This window comes from Topomyia yanbarensis, chromosome 2 (assembly GCF_030247195.1).
Source record: "Topomyia yanbarensis strain Yona2022 chromosome 2, ASM3024719v1, whole genome shotgun sequence".
In the NCBI taxonomy this organism is placed as follows: domain Eukaryota; kingdom Metazoa; phylum Arthropoda; class Insecta; order Diptera; family Culicidae; genus Topomyia; species Topomyia yanbarensis.
This window is the reverse complement of record NC_080671.1, coordinates 347077384-347099196: the sequence shown is the minus strand read 5'-3', so window position 1 is coordinate 347099196 and position 21813 is coordinate 347077384. Positions and strand designations below refer to the sequence as shown.

Below are 21813 nucleotides of genomic sequence, written 5' to 3'. Positions count from 1 at the left end.
ACTACCTCTTTTGGACAAGATAAGTTTTTCTGTGTTTTGGTCCGATTTGACATTGTGCCGTTATGCAACATCAGTTCTTCTTTAGTTATGAAAAATTTATGAGTTATTAACATAAATTTTGTGCCCAAAGACAGCAGTGCGCCAAACTGCCCGGAACTTCTGTAAATCGAAAGGTCTTTGAGCCACTTAACACTCGACTCTTCTCTTGCATGCCGTATTGTTCCAGTGAGCCGTTTAGCCCCTGATTCCATGAACCATTTAGCTTCTTTTTCCTGTGATTGTCTGATTTACAGAGCCCTTGTACCATTCAGCGCCGCAACTCCTTTAAGCGCTTTGGCTCCCTTCTCGTGCCATTTAGCACCACTTCCTCGTTGAGCCATTCAGCTCCCGACTTGTTCGCGAACTACGAACGGTCTCGTTCCCGGCGGTGGTGGTGTCTTGTCGCGATCTACTCAGTCTAGTCCCCGGTAGAGTGTTGTGATCGGTCCGGTGATTCCGGATGGATCGTGGCGTCCGGTTCGCTGGCGCCCCAATGGCTCATACCCATTACCCTGACGCGTTTTATTAGACTAGTCCCTGTCGGTGGATCTAGACTACTCCGACAGAGAGTTCCCATCTCGATCTACTCGATCTAGTCTCCAGCAGTAGACCTAGTCTACTCAAAGGGCCATCCATTAGGTGCCGAGGCTTGTCCAGTGATTCCGAGTGGAGAATAGCTTTCATTTCGCTAAGACCCCAATGACCCGCTGCTAGCTGTTCGACGCGATCTACTCGATTTTATCCCCAGCGGTGGGACTAGTCTACTCATGAGCTACCCGGTAAAGTGTCGAAGTTAGAGCAGCAATTCCGGTGGAGCCTAGCGTCCAGTTCGCTGGTGCACTGACGACCCGAACTCGGTGCTGCCTCGTCTACTACTGAACTGATCGCCGACGATGGGTCTAGTTTACTCCGTCAGTGGGATTTCTCCCGAAACCCGATTTATGGATTCACGACGGCTTTCTAGCCCACTGTGCTACTGTGTTGGTCCCTTGCCCACTTTCTCTGGCGCTCGGAGAGTATACTCGTAACTACTCTGTTGACAGCATTCCAGATATGCTCGTCGTGAAACATCTCTTCGACGATATTGTCAACTGTCACATCAGGCGTACCCCTTCAAACTTCTTCGAACCTAGGACATGCGAGATCCACGTGACCACGTGTTCCGGCGCATCTTGCTCATTCACACACTCCGGGCATAGGGGTGACGAAGCATGTCCAAAACGATGCAGGTACTTCCGGAAGCATCCATTTCCGGACAAAAAGTGCGCCAAATGGAAGTTCACCTCTCCACTTTAAAATTAATTTATATACATTGGGGTACAAATGTACCCCACGCCAACTTTGACTTCTGCTTCCATAAAGGCCAAAAGCTAACTGGCTTTACCACCTTTTCCTACGCTTACCATGACCTCTAAATTTAATTATGGTTGGGGTCCCAGATCAGCAAATGTCGAATTCTCGTTTCCACGCGGCTCCAAAGATGACGTTGGGTACATTACTGTACCTCAGTGCAACATTCTAGGGCTAACATCTGTTCACACAGAAATTTCAAAATGACAAACATAAGTATTCCGCTAACGTTTCAAAAGAATATTCGTTCAAATTTTTACATAAGTAGTATATATTAATTTGTTCGAACATGAATCTCTGTTCATTGTGATTCAACATTGCTTCTATATTTACTTTCAGCCACAGCCAATTTGCAACCTGGAAGACCTCATACGTGTAGTGGTGACCCGAGACGATGACGTATCCAATACGGTAGCCGTATTCATCACTCCCGATCGGGTAATAAACTTTTCGATGGAGGATCGAGACGCCTGCGAGTTTGCCATCGTCCTCGCCGGATATTATGGACTTATCGCCGGTAATACTATAATTAGTAACATGGCCCGGTACTCGATAGCTAATTCCGATTTTTTTTTCGCAGGCAAAGAACTTCCCTTGGAGCAGGAACGAGAAACCGTAGTGGAAGAGATCGCACCACCCTATCTCTCGCAGCATACCGTAGTCCACTCTTGCTGGAGTTATCTTCCCTCGGAGAAGCAAACCCACAGTATGGCATTTCTGATGCCTCCGCCATACCATTCGACCAAAACGGTGTACCTTCCTTCGAAATCGGACGATTGCGATCGGAATATGAACAACACATTAACGTCGAACAAGAACCTCAAGCTAGCCGGTAGCGACGAATACGGTTTCGAGCTGCATAACCCTCGCGTTTCTAGAGATGGTCTTGATCGAGCGAGCGGATCACTGAAATCGGAAGCACGAAACGAAGAGGTTCTTCGAAGGGTGGCGGAGATGCACAAAATGGTGGAGAGCTCCGAACGGTATCTGAATGAACACGGCGAATATTGTCACGAGTTTGACGTGCGGCCCGGTAAGCTAAATCTGTGGCGTGAGACATCTGTCGACGTGGAAAGTGATTGCGAAAGCTTAAACAGTAGTAAGCAATCTTCGAATGAAGATGCTCCAGGAGTATTGAAGCATAGTGATTCCCTCACATTACTTACGGAGACCATCAACCAAGGCCTGGACGGCATTGCCAAGGGATTGAACTCGATTTACACTGCTCCATTCAGCGAGGTAAATGGGCAGTTGGAGAGTAACTCGGCCCAGAGCACACCCAAGAGCCAACGGAAGGTTCAAGGGTTAAGTCAAATCCTTAGCGATTTACAAGCATTAGGCAATGATTTGTCTCAGAGTGAAAGTGATTCCGAATCTTTATACACTCCGAACAGTTCCCCAATTCATAAAAATCCCAACCAAATGCCTCAAAGTAGCCTAAGAAACAAGACTTTGCGTACGAGCTTCGGACTACATAGTCCAGACAGTTCGATTCTTGGTTGTGATACAAAAGATATGAACTTGAAAGAATATCTTCGTCAGCTAAAAGAAGCAAGCAGCAATGACAATTTGGAGAATACCGACCTAGCAGCGAAAAAGATAGCCGAATTGTATGGCTACGAGATAGGAGACGATACCATCATCGAAACCGATCCAGATATTATTGACCTTCGATCTCTACCACCTCCTCAAACCCCCGATGAGTTGGATAATCTGAATGTACTGAACATTCCTCCTACGGGTTTCGATGATGGATCTAACTCAGCCGCGGCTTCCGGCAAATTAAATGCATCATCTACCGTGGATAGTGTAGTCGGAGACCTGGAGGAATTCTTAAAAAAGGTAACGATAGAACCCCCAACTAAAAAGATCACTCCAGCTGTAGAACTGACCCCCGAGGAAATCTTGTCGTATATAATTCCCCCTCCACCGGGACTAGCCGATAATGACCCAGGCACAAAACAACCCATACCACTAGCACTGAAAAATAATATTCCTAATCTCCAGAGCCCAGCGAACAATAATAGTACCAATACCAAGAACCTCAACCATATCGCAACAACCGAGCCGCCAGTGCCAAAACCAAGAATCAACACCGAAACGAACTCCATCAACTTACTGGCGAAGTACGACAAGTCGAGATTTGAGGTGTACTATCCACCGGAGATGAGGGAGCAAAGAAGTACCGAATACAACCTTTACAGTAATTCAGAAGTAGCTAATATTAAGAGTCTACCAGGAGGATCTGAGAAAACCAACGGCCATGTCATCGAATACCCGACCGTTGACCGGAAAGGTCCCTTTTCTTGCTGTGCAAAATTAAAGAAAGAAAAGACTGAAGAGCCAATCGGAGGACAAGTCTCCAACGGTATCAAAATCTTTGAAGCAAAGGCTGAAGAACTGACACTGCCTCCGAAGCGTTGCCCTCATACGCCGGAAACCAGTGTCCCTGAAAGACCGCCTAAAAGTGCTGAACTGCAACTTAAACTCAACTCTCCGATTCGTTCTCCAAATTCCCCGAATTATGCTAAAACGAACGGCAATCATGGCAGTTATTATGAAATGGACCCTCCTTCGCTACCACCTCGATTCGAGAAGCAATCCACCTCTCCACCACCGGTAAACCTGTCTACATTACCGCCGAAGAAGCCTCCATTGCCACCAGTTCCTCTGAAGCCATGCATTCGTAGCCCCGTTCCGATCCTCAAGAATCCCATGACGTACACATTATCCAGCTCCGCAAACAATTCTCCGATTCGAACAGCCGGTATTGGTTCACCTCATTTACACCGTAATCCAAACTGTTATAGGGAAATTGAACGAGCATTCAACAGAGACGACCTTTCCGATAAACCTCCGCAATCGCTGTCACCGACGCCTACGAACCGTCAAAACGGTCACTTCCGGTCGCACAGTGACTGTCCACCAGTCTGTCTAAAGAACCCATCCGCAGAAAACAGACCACAGCTGTCGCTGCTCTGCTCACCACAGATGTCCCGCAAGACGAACCTTAGCAACCCGAGCAGTCCCATTCTTTCAAACAAGAATGGTCACGTACTAAACGTCGACACACTGATGGCAAAAACCGATGTCGCCATGGCTGGTTTGCTGGTCAAGTTGGACCAAGTCGCAGCCATGTGCTCTGCTGCGCAAACCGCCGGCGGTGGCACCAGCATTGATGAGGAGAAATTCCAGCTAGCCAAGGACGAACTGACCGACCAGTCGCTCCTTCTGGTGACAGCTTCCAAGCATCTGGTCGTATCGATGTCCGATGCCAACCTGACTAACCTACCGGAACATCTCACAGCGTGCCTTTCGGCTCTGCGAAGGATCACCGAACTGGCCCAGGACCTAACCCGATATACCTCGGCACCGCTGCAGACAAGGAACATTGTGCTGAAGATTCACGACGTCGCATCCAGCTTCCGGGAGCTGGCCTGCGTCAAGGTAGGTCCACTCGGAGCCGGCCAGCTGGCATTGCATGCCGAGTGTCTGGCCAACGTGCTGGCGACACTGCTGCGCAGTTTGCGCGTTTTTTCACCCTAGATGTGCGCGGACTGGGCGCCTGATTTGCCGTTGTAAATAGAACCGAGAAGCTGTTGGAAGTTGTGTTTGATATTGCAAGTTAGGTTAATTGTTACTATTTTGGTAGGATCGGGAACAATTTGTTAGAGAACGTTAAACGTAGACGTTAGTTTCAGGCATTTGTTATTTATTAGAACTGTTTGAGTGTTCGAAGGAAGATCGTTTACGGTTTATGTGTTTGGTCAAACAGAAAACAAGGTTTACTGTATTTAGGAGGAGTTTCAGCTTTAGAATTGTAAAGGTCCAAGTATTAGTGATCTATTACTTAGTTTTTCTGCACTTTGGGAACGAGTAGATAAAAATCAAGTTTTACAGCCAAACGTGCGAAACACGACCGAAAATACTTTCAGGAATGATACAAGTAATTTTTGATTTCTCTCTTCCTTCTCACTGAATACTCAGTGTAAACATATATACAATCGATAGATCTTGGTTTAAATGTCAGCAGTGATTTCTACGGACGAATACAGCACAGTCTTACCTCACCAAGATAAAATTGCATAGAACACACAAACGTAGATGTGAGTCAACCTTCTCATCGGCTGCTCTATTTCTATCAAGTTGATACACCCCATGATATCCCCGTACACGACTGTTTCTCCCTGTTTCTTGTTCAGTTTTAGTTAACAGCTACCGTAACTACACTAACTCTCTGCACGCTTCCGTTAAGGCGCTTTGCTCCAACTCCAATACGCTGGGCCGAGCACTACATGTTCAAGGATCTCTACTGAACATCACTTTAGTTAATTTCTCGTCGAGCATTCGCGCTACGTGCCCAGCCAACTGTAGTCTATTGTGCTTTATCAGACTTCCGATAACAGTATGTTTACATACTTGGTACAGTTCGTGGTGCTTGCCTCTGTACCATTCTTGCATTTTCTCATGATATTATAACCGTATTGTATGTTGTATTGTCATAGTTTATAGTCAATTGGATTTTCATAGTCTTTTAGAAGACACAAACCTCTTCAACTGCAACTGCTCTGCGATGTTCATGAATCCAATGAGCATTATAGTTACTATATTCATAGGACAGAGAACAGACATATAAGCTGGAACAAACTTTCCCGAAAGACCTGTGTAAACATTAAAATGAAAATACGTTAAAAATCACCATCGCATACAGGTTCGCATGTATGAGCCACCATTGTATCCAAGTTTGCACACAAGTCCCATATAGTGATTGCTGGCCGATCGAAGCGCCGCCAAGTGGCAAGTTGCTACTTGCTGTTGTCATTTCAAAGCGACAGTTTTATTTCACAAAAGCCAGATAACTGGCAGCTCTTATTCCAGGAAGAAAACACTGGCATCGCATGCAAATGTTCACGCTCTAGCTTAATAATTTCATTGTTGATGTCGTCAGCAAGGACTTTACAATCCGATGATATGATGTGGTTTCATACTTGTACGAATATGGCTTGGTGTCACAGATTTTTTTTGTTTATTTGTTTCTCTACGCTCAATAACACAAGCAAAAAGTAAAATAATTATTACCATAATCACAACACCTTTACCATAAACATCCGAAAAGAACTTGTTATGTGACGTCATGCTCGATTAGCTCCGGCATTTGACATGTTCAATTGGCTCCGCACAGTGTCTCCACCTAACTATGAATATAGTAACTATAATGAGCATGTGAGATTTCTTGATGACAATTCGCTTTCTTCACACATCAAACTTCGTATCGCACCTTCGAGTATAAATTAAAAAAGCTTTAATCCCTAAAACCACTAACGAGTCGTGTGGCTCTCTGACTACTCCGACGCTTTATTTTGACTTATCCAGTGTCATACGAATCAGTTTGATCAGTCTTGTTGAGAACAGGGCTGGCGCTAAACTTTTAGCCCGAGTAGGTAGTAAGGTAAGCATAGGGTTGGGTTCGATGCCTTTCAGTAGGCACAACACCAGTTCAGTCCGCTCGTGCTTTAGAAATACCCACAGAAGCATGTTGCCAGATGTCTTAGTGACAAAAACGCATCACATACATCCGAAATATTAAACGTGGGCGCCAATAGTCTCATTACATTTGCCAAGACTATTTTGGAATGAAAATTCCAATCGAACACAAAAGCATAAAAATAAATTCATATATCCCAACGCTAATTCATAAGCAGCAAGCAGCACACACACGTCGCACGCTGCAGTGTTCAACTCAATCTAAAACCCAAGTGGTACGAGCACTCGAAAAATTTGTACACGGTTTAACTGGGTGTGGGCTAAAACCACCGCTGCCAAAAGTCCGCAGCGTCTACCGCTCACTGTACCGTTCGGATGTTATAGTTACTGTTACTCGCATGGCATGCGCACAACTAATTATTGAAATGGACAAGCCGAGGGGAACGTCACTTCAGAATAATTGTTATGTTCCGTTCAATTTTGCATTTCCAATTTTGCTCGAATTCCGATCAATTTGATGGAACTGGCAACTCTGCATGCTCTATTTTCGAAACTTTCAATAATTCTGGCAACAAAATATATGTTTCTGTTTTGATTTGTTCCTACAGTTATGCTGCTGGCAATGTTTTGTTTTGATTTTATCGAGCACTGAAACTGTCAAAACGTGAATTTCGAGCAATTCAATTTTTTATGACACATTTCAAACTATCCTCGGCCATTCCAAACCATTATCATTTAATGTCGGAAATTCGAATCCATTTTGATCTAACCAATGCCAATGCAGTTGTTTGTAGCATCATTCGCTCAAACCGTCCAGCTACTCAATCATTTTTCATTTATTTTCAATTTCATTGACCCTGTGAATACTGGGATAGACAACCCAATATTACCCAGAATATACTTCAGACTGTTTATGTGTGCTTGAACATGCTAAACATTTCAACATTTAACCTAAACTGGCCACTACAAAGCAGATTACGGGTTTGGTTAGTGAATGAAAAAGCATCAATTTGAAATGAAGGTGCTCGTTTTAGTCATGAAAATCCCGCCAACTTAAAGGTAAATGATTGAAGGAGGCTTTGAATTTGAAGCTTAGTTGCGGTAGATTCAACTGAAAGTTGGCATTTGAAAATGAAAATTCGCACCACTGGTCACAGGTTTGCAGGTTTTAATATAGAAATTTATAATTTCGAACAGTTTTGTTTCGGTATACTTTTTCCAATATTAATGCAACAACCATAATTACCTATACTTGTCCGTCTACGGTATCCCCTGGATTCAAACAGGGTATCCCCTGGGGTAGGATATATACCCTAAGTTGGGAATCGCTGACAAATACAATAAAAACAGACACTGCTACAATCAACAACTTAACGCCTTCGAACTTCAGTGCCTACTGTTTGACCAAACACATAATTTCAGGATTTGAAAGGATAAAATATGTTCATTTTAGTGTATTTTAACTGCATTGTATTCTAGAACAATTATGGTATTAAACAATTAACAACCCTATGGTTGATGTTATCTAAACAGAATTTCGATTCGCATATGTGTAGTTAAATAACATGATTAGCTTTAATATCCTCGTCAACTGCAAAGGAAAAATAATTCATATAGGCTATAAAATTATGACTACATGAGACCATGAAAGGATCATAAAATTAAAAAAACAAAAAAAACATAAAACATGAATTAATTAAGTGGCGAAATCAATCAAATTGTATCAACCGAACTACCGAAGGGAATCAACCAAAACAGAGCTGCAAACAGAAAACCGTCATAATCAGTAAATATTGATTAGCTCATAGTTTCGCTGTCGTCATAAATTACACGCATATGGGACGGGAAACAATCCAACCCCAACAACAACAACCGCGTACTAGTTAAGGTGATTTCTGTTATAGTAATAAGGTATAATATGACATATAAAACGACACGTGTGGGGCAGAAAAAAACTGTTAGACATCTGCCGCAGACCACAACCAACTTAAAACACAATAACGCGGTAAGCCAATATAGTATGGAATTACTCTCTAATGATTCTATATTGAAACCCTCGCCGTGAATTATGGCATTCGCATTAATCGATCGCACTGCAATATGGGCAATAATTTATTGACAAGTACGAACGCCGCCAATCGCGAGAACAATGAATGGAGAGAAAAAAAAAATATCTGTTCGATGTGTGACAATATTGCAACTGATGATGATAGTTTTATAAGGCATCACATATAACCCGTATATATTAGTGCGTCATAAATTAGCTTAATCTTTAACACACTAAGCGCAGGCAATGTTTTATATTTAGCATATATAGCAAGATTAGGTTTCGAATAATGAATCCCCTATAAGTTGTATCACAGAAATAAAGCTCTTTGGGCCATATCATTAAATAGTATACCAAATCCATATCCACCAAAAATATATCAGATAAAATTTTCCATTTTTTTGCACTCCCCCCCCCCCCCCCCCACCTTAAAACCTAATGAGTGTCATATCTACAAAACAGGTACATGTACTCAACACAACCTATGTGTTTTGGAACATTTTAAGAATTCTGCGTGTGTCATTTTACCTAGTTTTAGTTAGTTTTATTTAAGCGTTGTAATGCCTGTTATTTTACTTTTCAAGTTTATCACTGTTATTTTTGCTTTACTAAAAGTAGAAACAATTCTTAATCCACTCCACGTACAACAATGTCACCTGATCCGATTCAAATCCGTATGAGTTCAGCTAGTCATGTGTTTCAATGAACCAAGAAAAGCCGTATTTCGTTTCACATTCTCAACATCACATCATTCCAGCTGAAATTTGACAGTCACTCGACGAAGCGAACCTTTCGGTTTTAATTTTATCTAATTTTAAATAACTCTAAACTATGGCTGAGCGCTATTGTAACCACAGACTAATCTAAATACAGATTATACTAGATTCACATCCCTTAGCAAATTACGGAGGGGGACGAACAAACTGTCGAATCTGTTGAATGTGTGTATAACTAATCACAGAAAATGTAGCCGAAATGAAATATCAGACATGCAACAGTGCGAATGTTTCAGTTCAATGAAAGCATCTAATATAAACAATACATATGAATACTACCTTGTACTACCACAAACAAAAATGATGACGAAATTATTGTGTAATGGATGAAATCCTACCCCCATTTCCTCTCTACCTAACTGATGTAAAACTCAAACATATGAATCGGCAAGTAGATAAGCATAACTAATAAAATTAGTTAACATTATTACTCGGGGTGTTTATATATAGTGCCGTATGGAATATCACTATAAAATTTTTGGTTGTCTTTCACCCTGGTGCTGGTTTGGTCATCCGTAAGGCAGGTCACATGTATCATCAACCTTATTCTACATATTACCACAGAGAATGGACATATAAGCTAGAACAAAAGATGGGTGGGTAATACCAGAGAGAAGTAGAATAAACTTTAGGCTGATGAAACGAATACTACAATTTGACTATCTTCTGATAGGTTGTATTAAAACCAGTTAATTCGTTATTTATAATGGAAACACCGAAATATCGGTACACGTACATCGAAATCTAAAATATTCGAACATATTTAACCTCATATGGTAAGCCTGAAAAGAGCACTTAATGAGAGTGAAACAATTCATTTGGCAACAGCAGAGAATCGGATATACTTGTACTGTTATTTCGCTATTTCCATTAGAAATACCGAAATATCTCATTTTATAAAAAAAACCTTTCAGAAATTAGTAAAAATTGCAGCATTCGTATTAACAGCCTAAAGTGTATGCCACTTCATTTCAATCATGTCTCTGACATTTCCTACCCATCTTTCTAAACTAAAATTGAAAAATTGCATAACCTAAGGCGATTTAAAACTACACTTTTGTGCAATCCCGACAGAAAAAAAAATTACGCGTTTGTCCAACGAGCTTTCTATCCCGTTGTTGTAGTGAATTATGCCCCCTTGTTGTGGTGATGTTAGCCCCCGCACAAGTGCGTTTTGCAATTTTTCAAAGTTTAATTTATAATGATTTTGAAACATTGCATATTTTACATATTTTTGAACATTTTGCAAAGCGTTATGAATCGCCAATTAAATTCTTTCTTGTAGGACTTTCAACTATAGGTACATTAAATCAACTATAGGTGCAAGGGAGCTCAAAATTTAAAAAAAAATATTTTTTTTTTTCAATAGTTATTTGATAACAGTTTTATTGTCACATGATTTTAGTGTGATGAACTAATAAAAAAATATTTGGTTATGGTTGGTACCTTAGATAGACGTATAGCTCACTACTGCAACTATTGGTTAGGGCATTGCAAAAAAAAAAATTTTTTTGATTTCTCAAAGGCCCCCCCTCTCATATTGTGTCAAATGTCAAAGTAAGCTCAGATACCAAATTTCACATCATTTGGACAATTCTAGACTCCCGCCCACTTCGCTTTAAATTTTTGAAATTGGTGCTATGGGAAAATATGGAGGAAAAATATATTAAATGCTATAACTTTTGAAGTAGCAATCAGAAAATTACAATTTATACCTCTTTTTAAAGAAATTAACCTTAGTATTAGAATGTAAATATTTCCGTATCAGGCAAAATACGGGAAAGCGAGGTACTGGGTCATTTTGACCCCAAAATCCCCTATTTAAAAAAAAATGTCTGCTCCGTGATGTAAATCATACATATTTTGCAGTTTTTCTAATATAAAAAAATCTCAGAAATCGAACGGAACATTTTCGACCTTTGTCCGAATACGAGAAGCTGCGGTTATAGGGCCTTTTGTCATTCATAATAAATTTTATCATTTTCGCGCGCGTATAGCTCTATTATTCATCACTCAATTTTAATAAATTGTATCTTGTTGAACGTGGAAAATTCTTAGGAACAAAATAAAAATAGATTCGTTACCGGTAAAATTCAGAACCATCAAATTATCTGACATATAATAGTCTCGATTTCACATTTTTATCATAAAATTGCACATATTGGCGATTTGCGGCAAAACCAAAATTAGTCATGCGACACCTATGATTCAGCTCATGAACTGGCAAAGTGATACAGTTTGCTTTTTTCACCCGCAAGTGAGTCGTAGCTTACTACTAAAACTTCATTTTCTTTTCGGAAAAAGCTTACCCCTGCCAAAATATGAATGAAACGAGTAAGAAATTTAGTTTTATTTGCAACTATTCTGAAATAACAGCCATTTGCAACTATTTGGCTCATACATTTCTTAGAAATGTAATCGGGGTATTATTGTGGTTATAAAAAATCGTTCTGTAAATAGAGTTCCAACTCGAAACCGAGACCCAATCAGTTCCAATGCCAAACTCCTTCATATTTTGGACTACGTAGGAGATTCGGCTGTGTATGATACAAAGCTCCTATTAGCCGGATATATTTTTCCTCGCGTGATCTGGAGTTTCATGAATTTACACCATCTCATAAAGGTTTAGCTTAACTTAACAGTTATGTGCCCAACAAAAAAAACACCTTTAACGGGCCAACGTGGGTACCCGGGTACCCACAATTTGAAATGCTCATAACTATGGCTTCCTTTAACCGATTTGGACACTTTTAGATGTTTTGGATTCAGAAACTCGTCCACTTTTTGATTCTGTAGAGTTGAACCGGATGAATGGATCTGGCGCTTGGTAATCCGGATTTTCCGGGGTAATGTTCCAGTACTAGGGTATGATTTGTAAATTTTAATAATGTCCTAGCAATATTAGTATCAAAACTCTTCAAATTGTCTCGGAAGTCTGTTATTTATTGTTACGGGACCCTATGGCAATTTAAAAAATGGAATTGGAATGGAATGGCCACTCACGGCCCCACGGGAACCTGCTCCGGAATGTCCGTTCCGGGGTCAAATCACCAAATGGTTCCAAAACCACGAGATACAGCCTACTGATACAAATCCAAGAATTTTGATACCCATATTGCCAGTATTCCATTGAAGTTCACAAATAGTATCCCAGTACTGGAACCTGCTTCCGGAAATCCGGATTCCCGGAAACCGAATGAAGTAACCCGATTCATTTTTACCACGTCCAAAAGCGGATGAGTTCCTGAATCCAAAACACCCAAAAGCATCAAAATCGGTTGGAAATTACCTTAGTTATTGGTATTTCAGTTTTGTGGGTACCCGGGTACCCACGTCGGCCTGTTACGTAGTAAAAAAATTCAGGAGCCCCTCCTAACTCCCTCCCTTACTATATCAACAATATTATTAACCCAAAAGCTTGACTTAGTGAAGTTCTAAGATGTCGCAAAGTTTCGATTTCCAGCTATGGATAAAACATGGGAATTTTATTGATTGAAACCTAAAAAGGTACCCGGGTACCGCGTCGGATACACAACGGTTAAGAGGAACGGGAAATGATGTTGCGGCGGCTACGGTGCTCAACAAATTACATTTCGGAACAGCACACATATAGCTTTGTGAATAATATTAGAAATCACCATGTTTTACACTCTTTTCGCAAGATGTTTACTCTTCATCTTATAAAATGATGGTTTTCCTTCATTTTCATAAACAATTATCAACAAATTGCTCGGTGATTTGGTGTTTAAAAGTTATTTTTTACCAATGTTTACAGAAAATATATGCACTATGACAGAACAGAATGAAATCAACAACACTTTGCTTCCTGCGCTATCTGTGAGCTGTTTCAACGTAGAATCGCCAATTAACTCCATTTAACAACAAAATTCTTATTTAATTTGCTACTTTTAGTGTAAAATATGCTTGGGGATCACATGAGAAAAGTTTCCACGCTGGAAAAAAGGGGCAGTTGAGGTATTAGGTCTTTTAATGAAAAAATGTGATTTATAGAGTTAATGTCAAAAAATTGATGTTTATGAATGTTATAGCTAACGAATATATTTTTGCTGAATTCCTAAAAATTTTCCACGTTCAACAAGGTACATTTTATGAAAATTGATTGATGAATAATAGAGATATATGCACGAGAAAATGATAAAATTTAATATTAATGACAAAAAGCCCTATAACCCCAACTTCTCGTATTCGAACAAAGATCGAAAAGGTTCCGTTCGATTTCTGAGATTTTTTCACATTAGAAAAAGTGCAAAATATGTATGATTTGCATAATGGAGCAGAAAAATATTAAAAATAGGGGATTTTGGGGCCAAAAATGACCCAGTACCCACCTTTCCCGTATTTTTCTAGAAACAGGAATATCTCCATTCAAATACTAAGATTATTATCTTTCAGAAGAGGTATAAATTGTAGTTTTCTAATTGCTACCACAGACTAACAGACATAACACTCAAAAACAAAACTTCGTCCGCTTTAACGATCATTTCAAATATATTTGTAGTTGGGACTGTGGCCACATTTGAAACTATGGCGCCACTGACATAGAAACAAGCATATAGGGGATAGACCACTAGTGAAAAATTGTTTCCAAACCTGAGGAGTAACCCACCAGTAAATGAGTGTTTGGGACCGTGAATAAAAGGTGGAGCTAGTGTTCTGGGAAAATTGTCGGATCTATGGTTTTTGAGGGAATCTCCTCATAGTGTTATGTCTGTTAATCTGTGTTGCTACTTCAAAAGTTATAGCATTTAATATATTTTTCCTCCATATTTTCCCAAAGTACCAATTTCAAAAATTTCAAGCGACGTGGGCTGGAGTCTAGAATTGTCCAAATGATGTGAAATTTGGCATCTGAGCTTACTTTGACATTTGTCACAATATGAGAGGGGGGGACCTTTGAGAATTAAAAAAATGCGATGCCCTAATTGGTACACCTCAACTATAGGAGCATCCACCCTAAACCAGTTGTAATATGGATGTAAAAACACAGACTAACAGACATAACACTTAAAAACAAAGCTTCGCCCGCTTTAACGGTCATTTTAAATATATTTGTAGTTGGGACTGTGGCCACATTTGAAATAATGGCGCCACTGACATATGAACAAGTATATGGGGGATAGACCACTAGTGAAAACTTGCTCCCAAACCTGAGGGGTAACCCACCAGTAAATAAGTGTTTGTGACCGCGAATAAAAGGTGGAGCTAGTGTTCTGGGAAAATGGTCGGATCGATGTTTTTTGAGGGAATTCCCTCATAGTGTTATGTCTGTTAGTCTGTGGTAAAAATCCCGTCATGCATCAACCTGCTATACAATTAATCTGGTTTAACTGTGTTAATTATAAATCAGAGTTTTCTAAAGTGAGCCTAATGCATTGGAATTGTTTATTTGGGTTTTAACCTGACGGTCATTAACCCGTATGAGGTAGATACAGAGGACTTAAAAACTAATAAATTACATTTCATTGGTTATTTCTCTTATTGTGTTTTTTCTGCGGGGGGAGGGTGTGTGCGGTGAACCCTTCCATAACCCTTTTCGGGTGTGGCAAGGGGCTCGCGGGTAATATTGATTGGTTTGGTGGTTATTCATATTGGGCGGTTAGGAGCGCTGGGAGTTGCGCCGTTGTAGGTGTCCCGGTAGGCCGCGGTGAACCCTCCCATCACCCGGGTGGGTGTGGCGAGGAGCCCGCAGTGGCAGATTCCTGGCTGGTCGTGCTTGATGTTCGCAGGCTGTGTCCATGTTAAATGTTATCGTAGAGGCCGGCGTCCTTCACGAAACAAATCATGATCTCCTCCCTGACCGAGTCATTTAAGAGTACCTCTCGGATGGACAGGGGGAGATCGAGTCTTGTCCTGAGGTCTTGGTACTCGAGGCAGTTGATAAGGATGTGCTCTACCGTTTTCCGGAACCCGTAGGTACAGCAGGTGGGCGGGGGAACGTTGTATACCGTGTGTGCATGAAATGTCTTGGTGTGCCCGGTCCGCAATCTGGAGAAGACTCTTTGGTCCCTCCATTACTGGCAATCTTCCCATTTGGATAGTAGGCCCTTTAATAAAGGTTGGGGTAGGTTGGCCGAGTTCTGTGCGGGGCTGGTTGGCCGAGTTGTAAATTTAGTGTAGGGTAATGTGCACTTTGATATTTGTAAAATTTCAACCTTTTTCAAAGCAAAATTTTATATTATGCAAATATTGATGATTATAAGGAAAAATATTCACGAGAAATATGTAATAAAAACACTTTGAAATAATTACCAAATGGAAATAAGAGATTCGAATCATTAAAAGTCGACAATTGTTTATAAAAAAGTTGATTCCGATATTTTATGAATTGAATGCCAAGCTGGTTTCAGAATCTTTTCCGTGGGCCCCTTCAATCCTGATTTTTTTCCTCCTGAGGAGTTTCTGGCAGGATTTGTCACAGATCGACCCAACCCCGAGCAAAACTCGTCCATTAGCATAGAATCTGCTGCAGATATAAGCCTCTCTGAAGACATCAAGCCTCTCTGAAGACTTCCCAAGGCGAGTGCACGATCTGATTCGAAGAGTATGCGTTGGTTCTTTTTTGCTAAGAGTGAAAAACTCTTATTTTCACCAACATTTTTTTTCTGTGTGTATGGGAAAATATGGAGGGAAAATATATTAAATGCTATAACTTTTGAAGTAGCAATCAGAAAATTACAATTTATACCTCTTTTTAAAGAAATTAACCTTAGTATTAGAATGTAAATATTTCCGTATCAGGCAAAATACGGGAAAGCGGGGTACTGGGTCATTTTGGCCCCAAAATTCCCCTATTTTAAAAAAAATTTCTGCTCCGTGATGTAAATCATACATATTTTGCAGTTTTTCTAATATAAAAAAATCTCAGAAATCGAACGGAACATTTTCGACCTTTGTCCGAATACGAGAAGTTGCGGTTATAGGGCCTTTTGTCATTCATAATAAATTTTATCATTTTCGCGAGCGTATAACTCTATTATTCATCACTCAATTTTAATAAATTGTATCTTGTTGAACGTGGAAAATTCTTAGGAACAAAATAAAAATAGATTCGTTACTGGTAAAATTCAGAACCATCAAATTATCTGACATATAATAGTCTCGATTTCACATGTTTATCATAAAATTGCACATATTAACTCCATTTAACAACAAAATTCTTATTTAATTTGCTACTTTTAGTGTAAAATATGCTTGGGGATCACATGAGAAAAGTTTCCACGCTGGAAAAAAGGGGCAGTTGAGGTATTAGGTCTTTTAATGAAAAAATGTGATTTATAGAGTTAATGTCAAAAAATTGATGTTTATGAATTTTATAGCTAACGAATATATTTTTGTTGAATTCCTAAAAATTTTCCACGTTCAACAAGGTACATTTTATGAAAATTGATTGATGAATAATAGAGATATATGCACGAGAAAATGATAAAATTTAATATTAATGACAAAAAGCCCTATAACCCTAACTTCTCGTATTCGAACAAAGATCGAAAAGGTTCCGTTCGATTTCTGAGATTTTTTCACATTAGAAAAACTGCAAAATATGTATGATTTGCATAATGGAGCAGAAAAATTATTAAAAATAGGGGATTTTGGAGCCAAAAATGACCCAGTACCCCCACTTTCCCGTATTTTTCTAGAAACAGAAATATCTCCATTCAAATACTAAGATTATTATCTTTCAGAAGAGGTATAAATTGTAGTTTTCTAATTGCTACCACAGACTAACAGACATAACACTCAAAAACAAAACTTCGTCCGCTTTAACGATCATTTCAAATATATTTGTAGTTGGGACTGTGGCCACATTTGAAACTATGGCGCCACTGACATAGAAACAAGCATATGGGGGATAGACCACTAGTGAAAAATTGTTCCCAAACCTGAGGAGTAACCCACCAGTAAATGAGTGTTTGGGACTGTGAATAAAAGGTGGAGCTAGTGTTCTGGGAAAATTGTCGGATCTATGTTTTTTGAGGGAATCTCCTCATAGTGTTATGTCTGTTAGTCTGTGTTGCTACTTCAAAAGTTATAGCATTTAATATATTTTTCCTCCATATTTTCCCAAAGTACCAATTTCAAAAATTTCAAGCGACGGGGGCGGGAGTCTAGAATTATCCAAATGATGTGAAATTTGGCATCTGAGCTTACTTTGACATTTGTCACAATATGAGAGGGGGGGACCTTTGAGAATTAAAAAAAATGCGATTCCCTAATTGGTACACCTCAACTATAGGAGCATCCACCCTAAACCAGTTGTAATGTGGATGTAAAAACACAGACTAACAGACATAACACTTAAAAACAAAGCTTCGCCCGCTTTAACGGTCATTTTAAATATATTTGTAGTTTGGACTGTGGCCACATTTGAAATAATGGCGCCACTGACATATGAACAAGTATATGGGGATAGACCACTAGTGAAAACTTGCTCCCAAACCTGAGGGGTAACCCACCAGTAAATGAGTGTTTGTGACCGCGAATAAAAGGTGGAGCTAGTGTTCTGGGAAAATGGTCGGATCGATGTTTTTTGAGGGAATTCCCTCATAGTGTTATGTCTGTTAGTCTGTGGTAAAAATCCCGTCATGCATCAACCTGCTATACAATTAATCTGGTTTAACTGTGTTAATTATAAATCAGTTTTCTAAAGTGAGCCTAATGCATTGGAATTGTTTATTTGGGTTTTAACCTGACGGTCATTAACCCGTATGAGGTAGATACAGAGGACTTAAAAACTAATAAATTATATTTCATTGGTTATTTCTCTTATTGTGTTTTTTCTGCGGGGGGAGGGTGTGTGCGGTGAACCCTTCCATAACCCTTTTCGGGTGTGGCAAAGGGCTCGCGGGTAATATTGATTGGTTTGGTGGTTATTCATATTGGGCGGTTAGGTGCGCTGGGAGTTGCGCCGTTGTAGGTGTCCCGGTAGGTCGCGGTGAACCCTCCCATCACCCGGGTGGGTGTGGCGAGGAGCCCGCAGTGGCAGATTCCTGGCTGGTCGTGCTTGATGTTCGCAGGCTGTGTCCATGTTAAATGTTATCGTAGAGGCCGGCGTCCTTCACGAAACAAATCATGATCTCCTCCCTGACCGAGTCATTTAAGAGTGCCTCTCGGATGGACAGGGGGAGATCGAGTCTTGTCCTGAGGTCTTGGTACTCGAGGTAGTTGATAAGGATGTGCTCTACCGTTTTCCGGAACCCGTAGGTACAGCAGGTGGGCGGGGGAACGTTGTATACCGTGTGTGCATGAAATGTCTTGGTGTGCCCGGTCCGCAATCTGGAGAAGACTCTTTGGTCCCTCCATTACTGGCAATCTTCCCATTTGGCTAGTAGGCCCTTTAATATAGGTTGGGGTAGGTTGGCCGAGTTCTGTGCGGGGCTGGTTGGCCGAGTTGTAAATTTAGTGTAGGGTAATGTGCACTTTGATATTTGTAAAATTTCAACCTTTTTCAAAGCAAAATTTTATATTATGCAAATATTGATGATTATAAGGAAAAATATTCACGAGAAATATGTAATAAAAACACTTTGAAATAATTACCAAATGGAAATAAGAGATTCGAATCATTAAAAGTCGACAATTGTTTATAAAAAAGTTGATTCCGATATTTTATGAATTGAATGCCAAGCTGGTTTCAGAATCTTTTCCGTGGGCCCCTTCAATCCTGATTTTTTTCCTCCTGAGGAGTTTCTGGCAGGATTTGTCACAGATCGACCCAACCCCGAGCAAAACTCGTCCATTAGCATAGAATCTGCTGCAGATATAAGCCTCTCTGAAGACATCAAGCCTCTCTGAAGACTTCCCAAGGCGAGTGCACGATCTGATTCGAAGAAGTGGCAAGTTCGTAAACGCCAATCGTCTCAAATTTTGACCGATTCCCCAATAAAAGCAGTAAAAAATCAGCGAGAGGTGGTAAAAAGTTCCCTAAAGCTGCTAAGTCCAAAAAGTATAAAAAGAATAAAAAGTAAAGAGTGGATTTTATTTTCCTTACCTATATACGAAAAAACGATTTTTTTTAATTAAAAGTTTTCCACTGATACATTTGACGTGTTTAACTTATTTTACCAAACTCGGCCAACCTACCCCAGCCCTGGGGTTGGTTGGCCGATTTTTCTTTCCGCATTGGTAAACTTTTTCCCTGATTTATTTCATGAATTAAAAAAATTACATATGTGCTCAAGGGTTGTATCTTCATGATAGCGCAAACCGGTTTTCAAAAAGTCTAACCAGAATGAGTACAGAAATTCCGAAAGCAAAACTCGGCCAACCAGCCCCGGTCTCCCCTACGTTATAGCCGAGATGATCCCCATCTGCATCACCCTGGCGGAGGATATCAAGTGCTACAATTAATGAAACACCAGAAACGTGAGGAATATGATGAGAATCGATTCGATGGTGACGTGGCAGCAGGAATGAGACAATACGGAGTAAGGAAAGTGGACCTACCGGCTCATCCCAAACCTGTCGACCTGGGTTGATAGAAAGCACGGAGAGATCACCTTTCACCTGAAACAGCTGATGTTGGACCCCGGCTGCTTCAGGGTAATATTTTCATCGGTTCGGGTACGCAACGTCACGATTGTGCCCGGAGTGTGAGAACGTCGAGGAGACACCGGAGCATGTGGTCTTCGAATGTCCGAGGTTTGAAGCGACGTACAGGGATCTACTTAAAAGAGGACATGACATCAAACCGGATAATGTAGCCTACAGTATGACGAGCCACGTAAGGACGTGGAACGCAGCCAATAGAGTTATGATGTAGGTCATGGCCGTCTTACAGCGGCAACGGTTTCGGGAAAGCAATCACCACCAAAGAACTCTCCGCAGAAATAAGCTAGATCAACCACCGAGGACTAGTCGAGTAGACTGAAGAAGAGCACCGAATATGAGTCGTCGAAACACCAGCGAACCGGAATCGCCAGACCGACCACAGCACCCCACTGATTTTTTCGATAGATATATAGCGAAAACCAAAGAAGAATCGGTATTGGGACAACTTCTTTCGCCGGGGAACTCTCCTTCAGTGCACAGTTAGATTCACCGCCGGGAACTAGACTGAGTAGACCGCGACGAGACACCACCAGTCGCGCCGGGGCTCCATCAAACCGGACGCCCTACTCCACCGGAATCGCCGAACTGACCTCGGCACCTGGCTGGTTGGCTCACTTTCGAACTTCTCTTGCCGGGGAAATATTCGTCGAAGCAGATCCATCGTCGGGGACTAGACCGAGTAGTTCGCGAATAAGTCGGAAGCTCAACGAGGAAGTAGTATTAAATGGCACAATGGAACCGAAGGGCTCAGTAAATTAGACAGTCTCAAATTTGCCGCTCAAATTGTCCTCGTAGGGGAAGAGCACAAATTCTAGACTCACAGCTAGCTGTCCTACTACCATACAGAAATTGCCAAGTTGTGTGGATGGTCGAAAACTGGTAGTGTGTCGAGTATGGGTTCTGTAACTCTACTAAAAGATAGGAGTGTGTGCTGTTCACTTAAAAAAAATCTTCCTGAAGCAATGCCGTAATGTAATGCCGGGGAGGTATCAGATTCCATGTAAGAGTAGTTGTATTAGCGGGTCGGGTTGTTGGTTTTTGTACATGTTTTTACTGCTCAGGTTATTTTTGAGGATTTTTTGCTCTCTAAAAAACATATATACATACGTACATACATATATTGTATGTATATATAGAAAAAAAATCATATCGCCCTCTCCTCTCCTATAAATTTTCTTACTACGCCACTGAGCGTGTGAGCGATCCAAAGTTGCTCAACGCTGGCATCGTTAGAAAGGGACACCAAACGTGCTTTGAATTTTGAACGCAATGCTATAAGCACTCCACCATCACTCTTTTTACTGCTGTTTTGTTCGTTTCTATCCTGCTCAAACACAGAATATGAACTTTCGAAAATCTGTTTGTATAACGTATTACTACGTTCAGCCATGTTTCTGTTTATACGGACATATCGTACTCACAGTCTGAGTAATCCAGGAGATACTCAGAGATGGTACTATTCATGCCACCAACGTTCTGATAGTAAATATTTAAACTAGAGTTGCCAGAACTGATGTTGATGCTGATCGAGATGTTGGGAAATAATGT

At 40.7% G+C, this 21813-nt stretch overlaps 1 protein-coding gene across 3 annotated transcripts in view; it reads left to right on the top strand.

The window, feature by feature from the left end:
* LOC131684172 (uncharacterized) overlaps window positions 1–10126 on the top strand; it is a 925699-nt gene extending 915573 nt beyond the window's left edge. For all 3 annotated transcript variants that reach the window (XM_058966816.1, XM_058966817.1, XM_058966818.1), the window contains 2 exons: window positions 1729–1906; window positions 1970–10126. In XM_058966816.1, the coding sequence (XP_058822799.1) occupies window positions 1729–1906; window positions 1970–4935 (3144 nt within the window). In that variant the 3' untranslated portion in view covers window positions 4936–10126. The remainder of the gene's footprint in view (window positions 1–1728; window positions 1907–1969) is intronic.
* Window positions 10127–21813: the final 11687 nt, after the last annotated feature.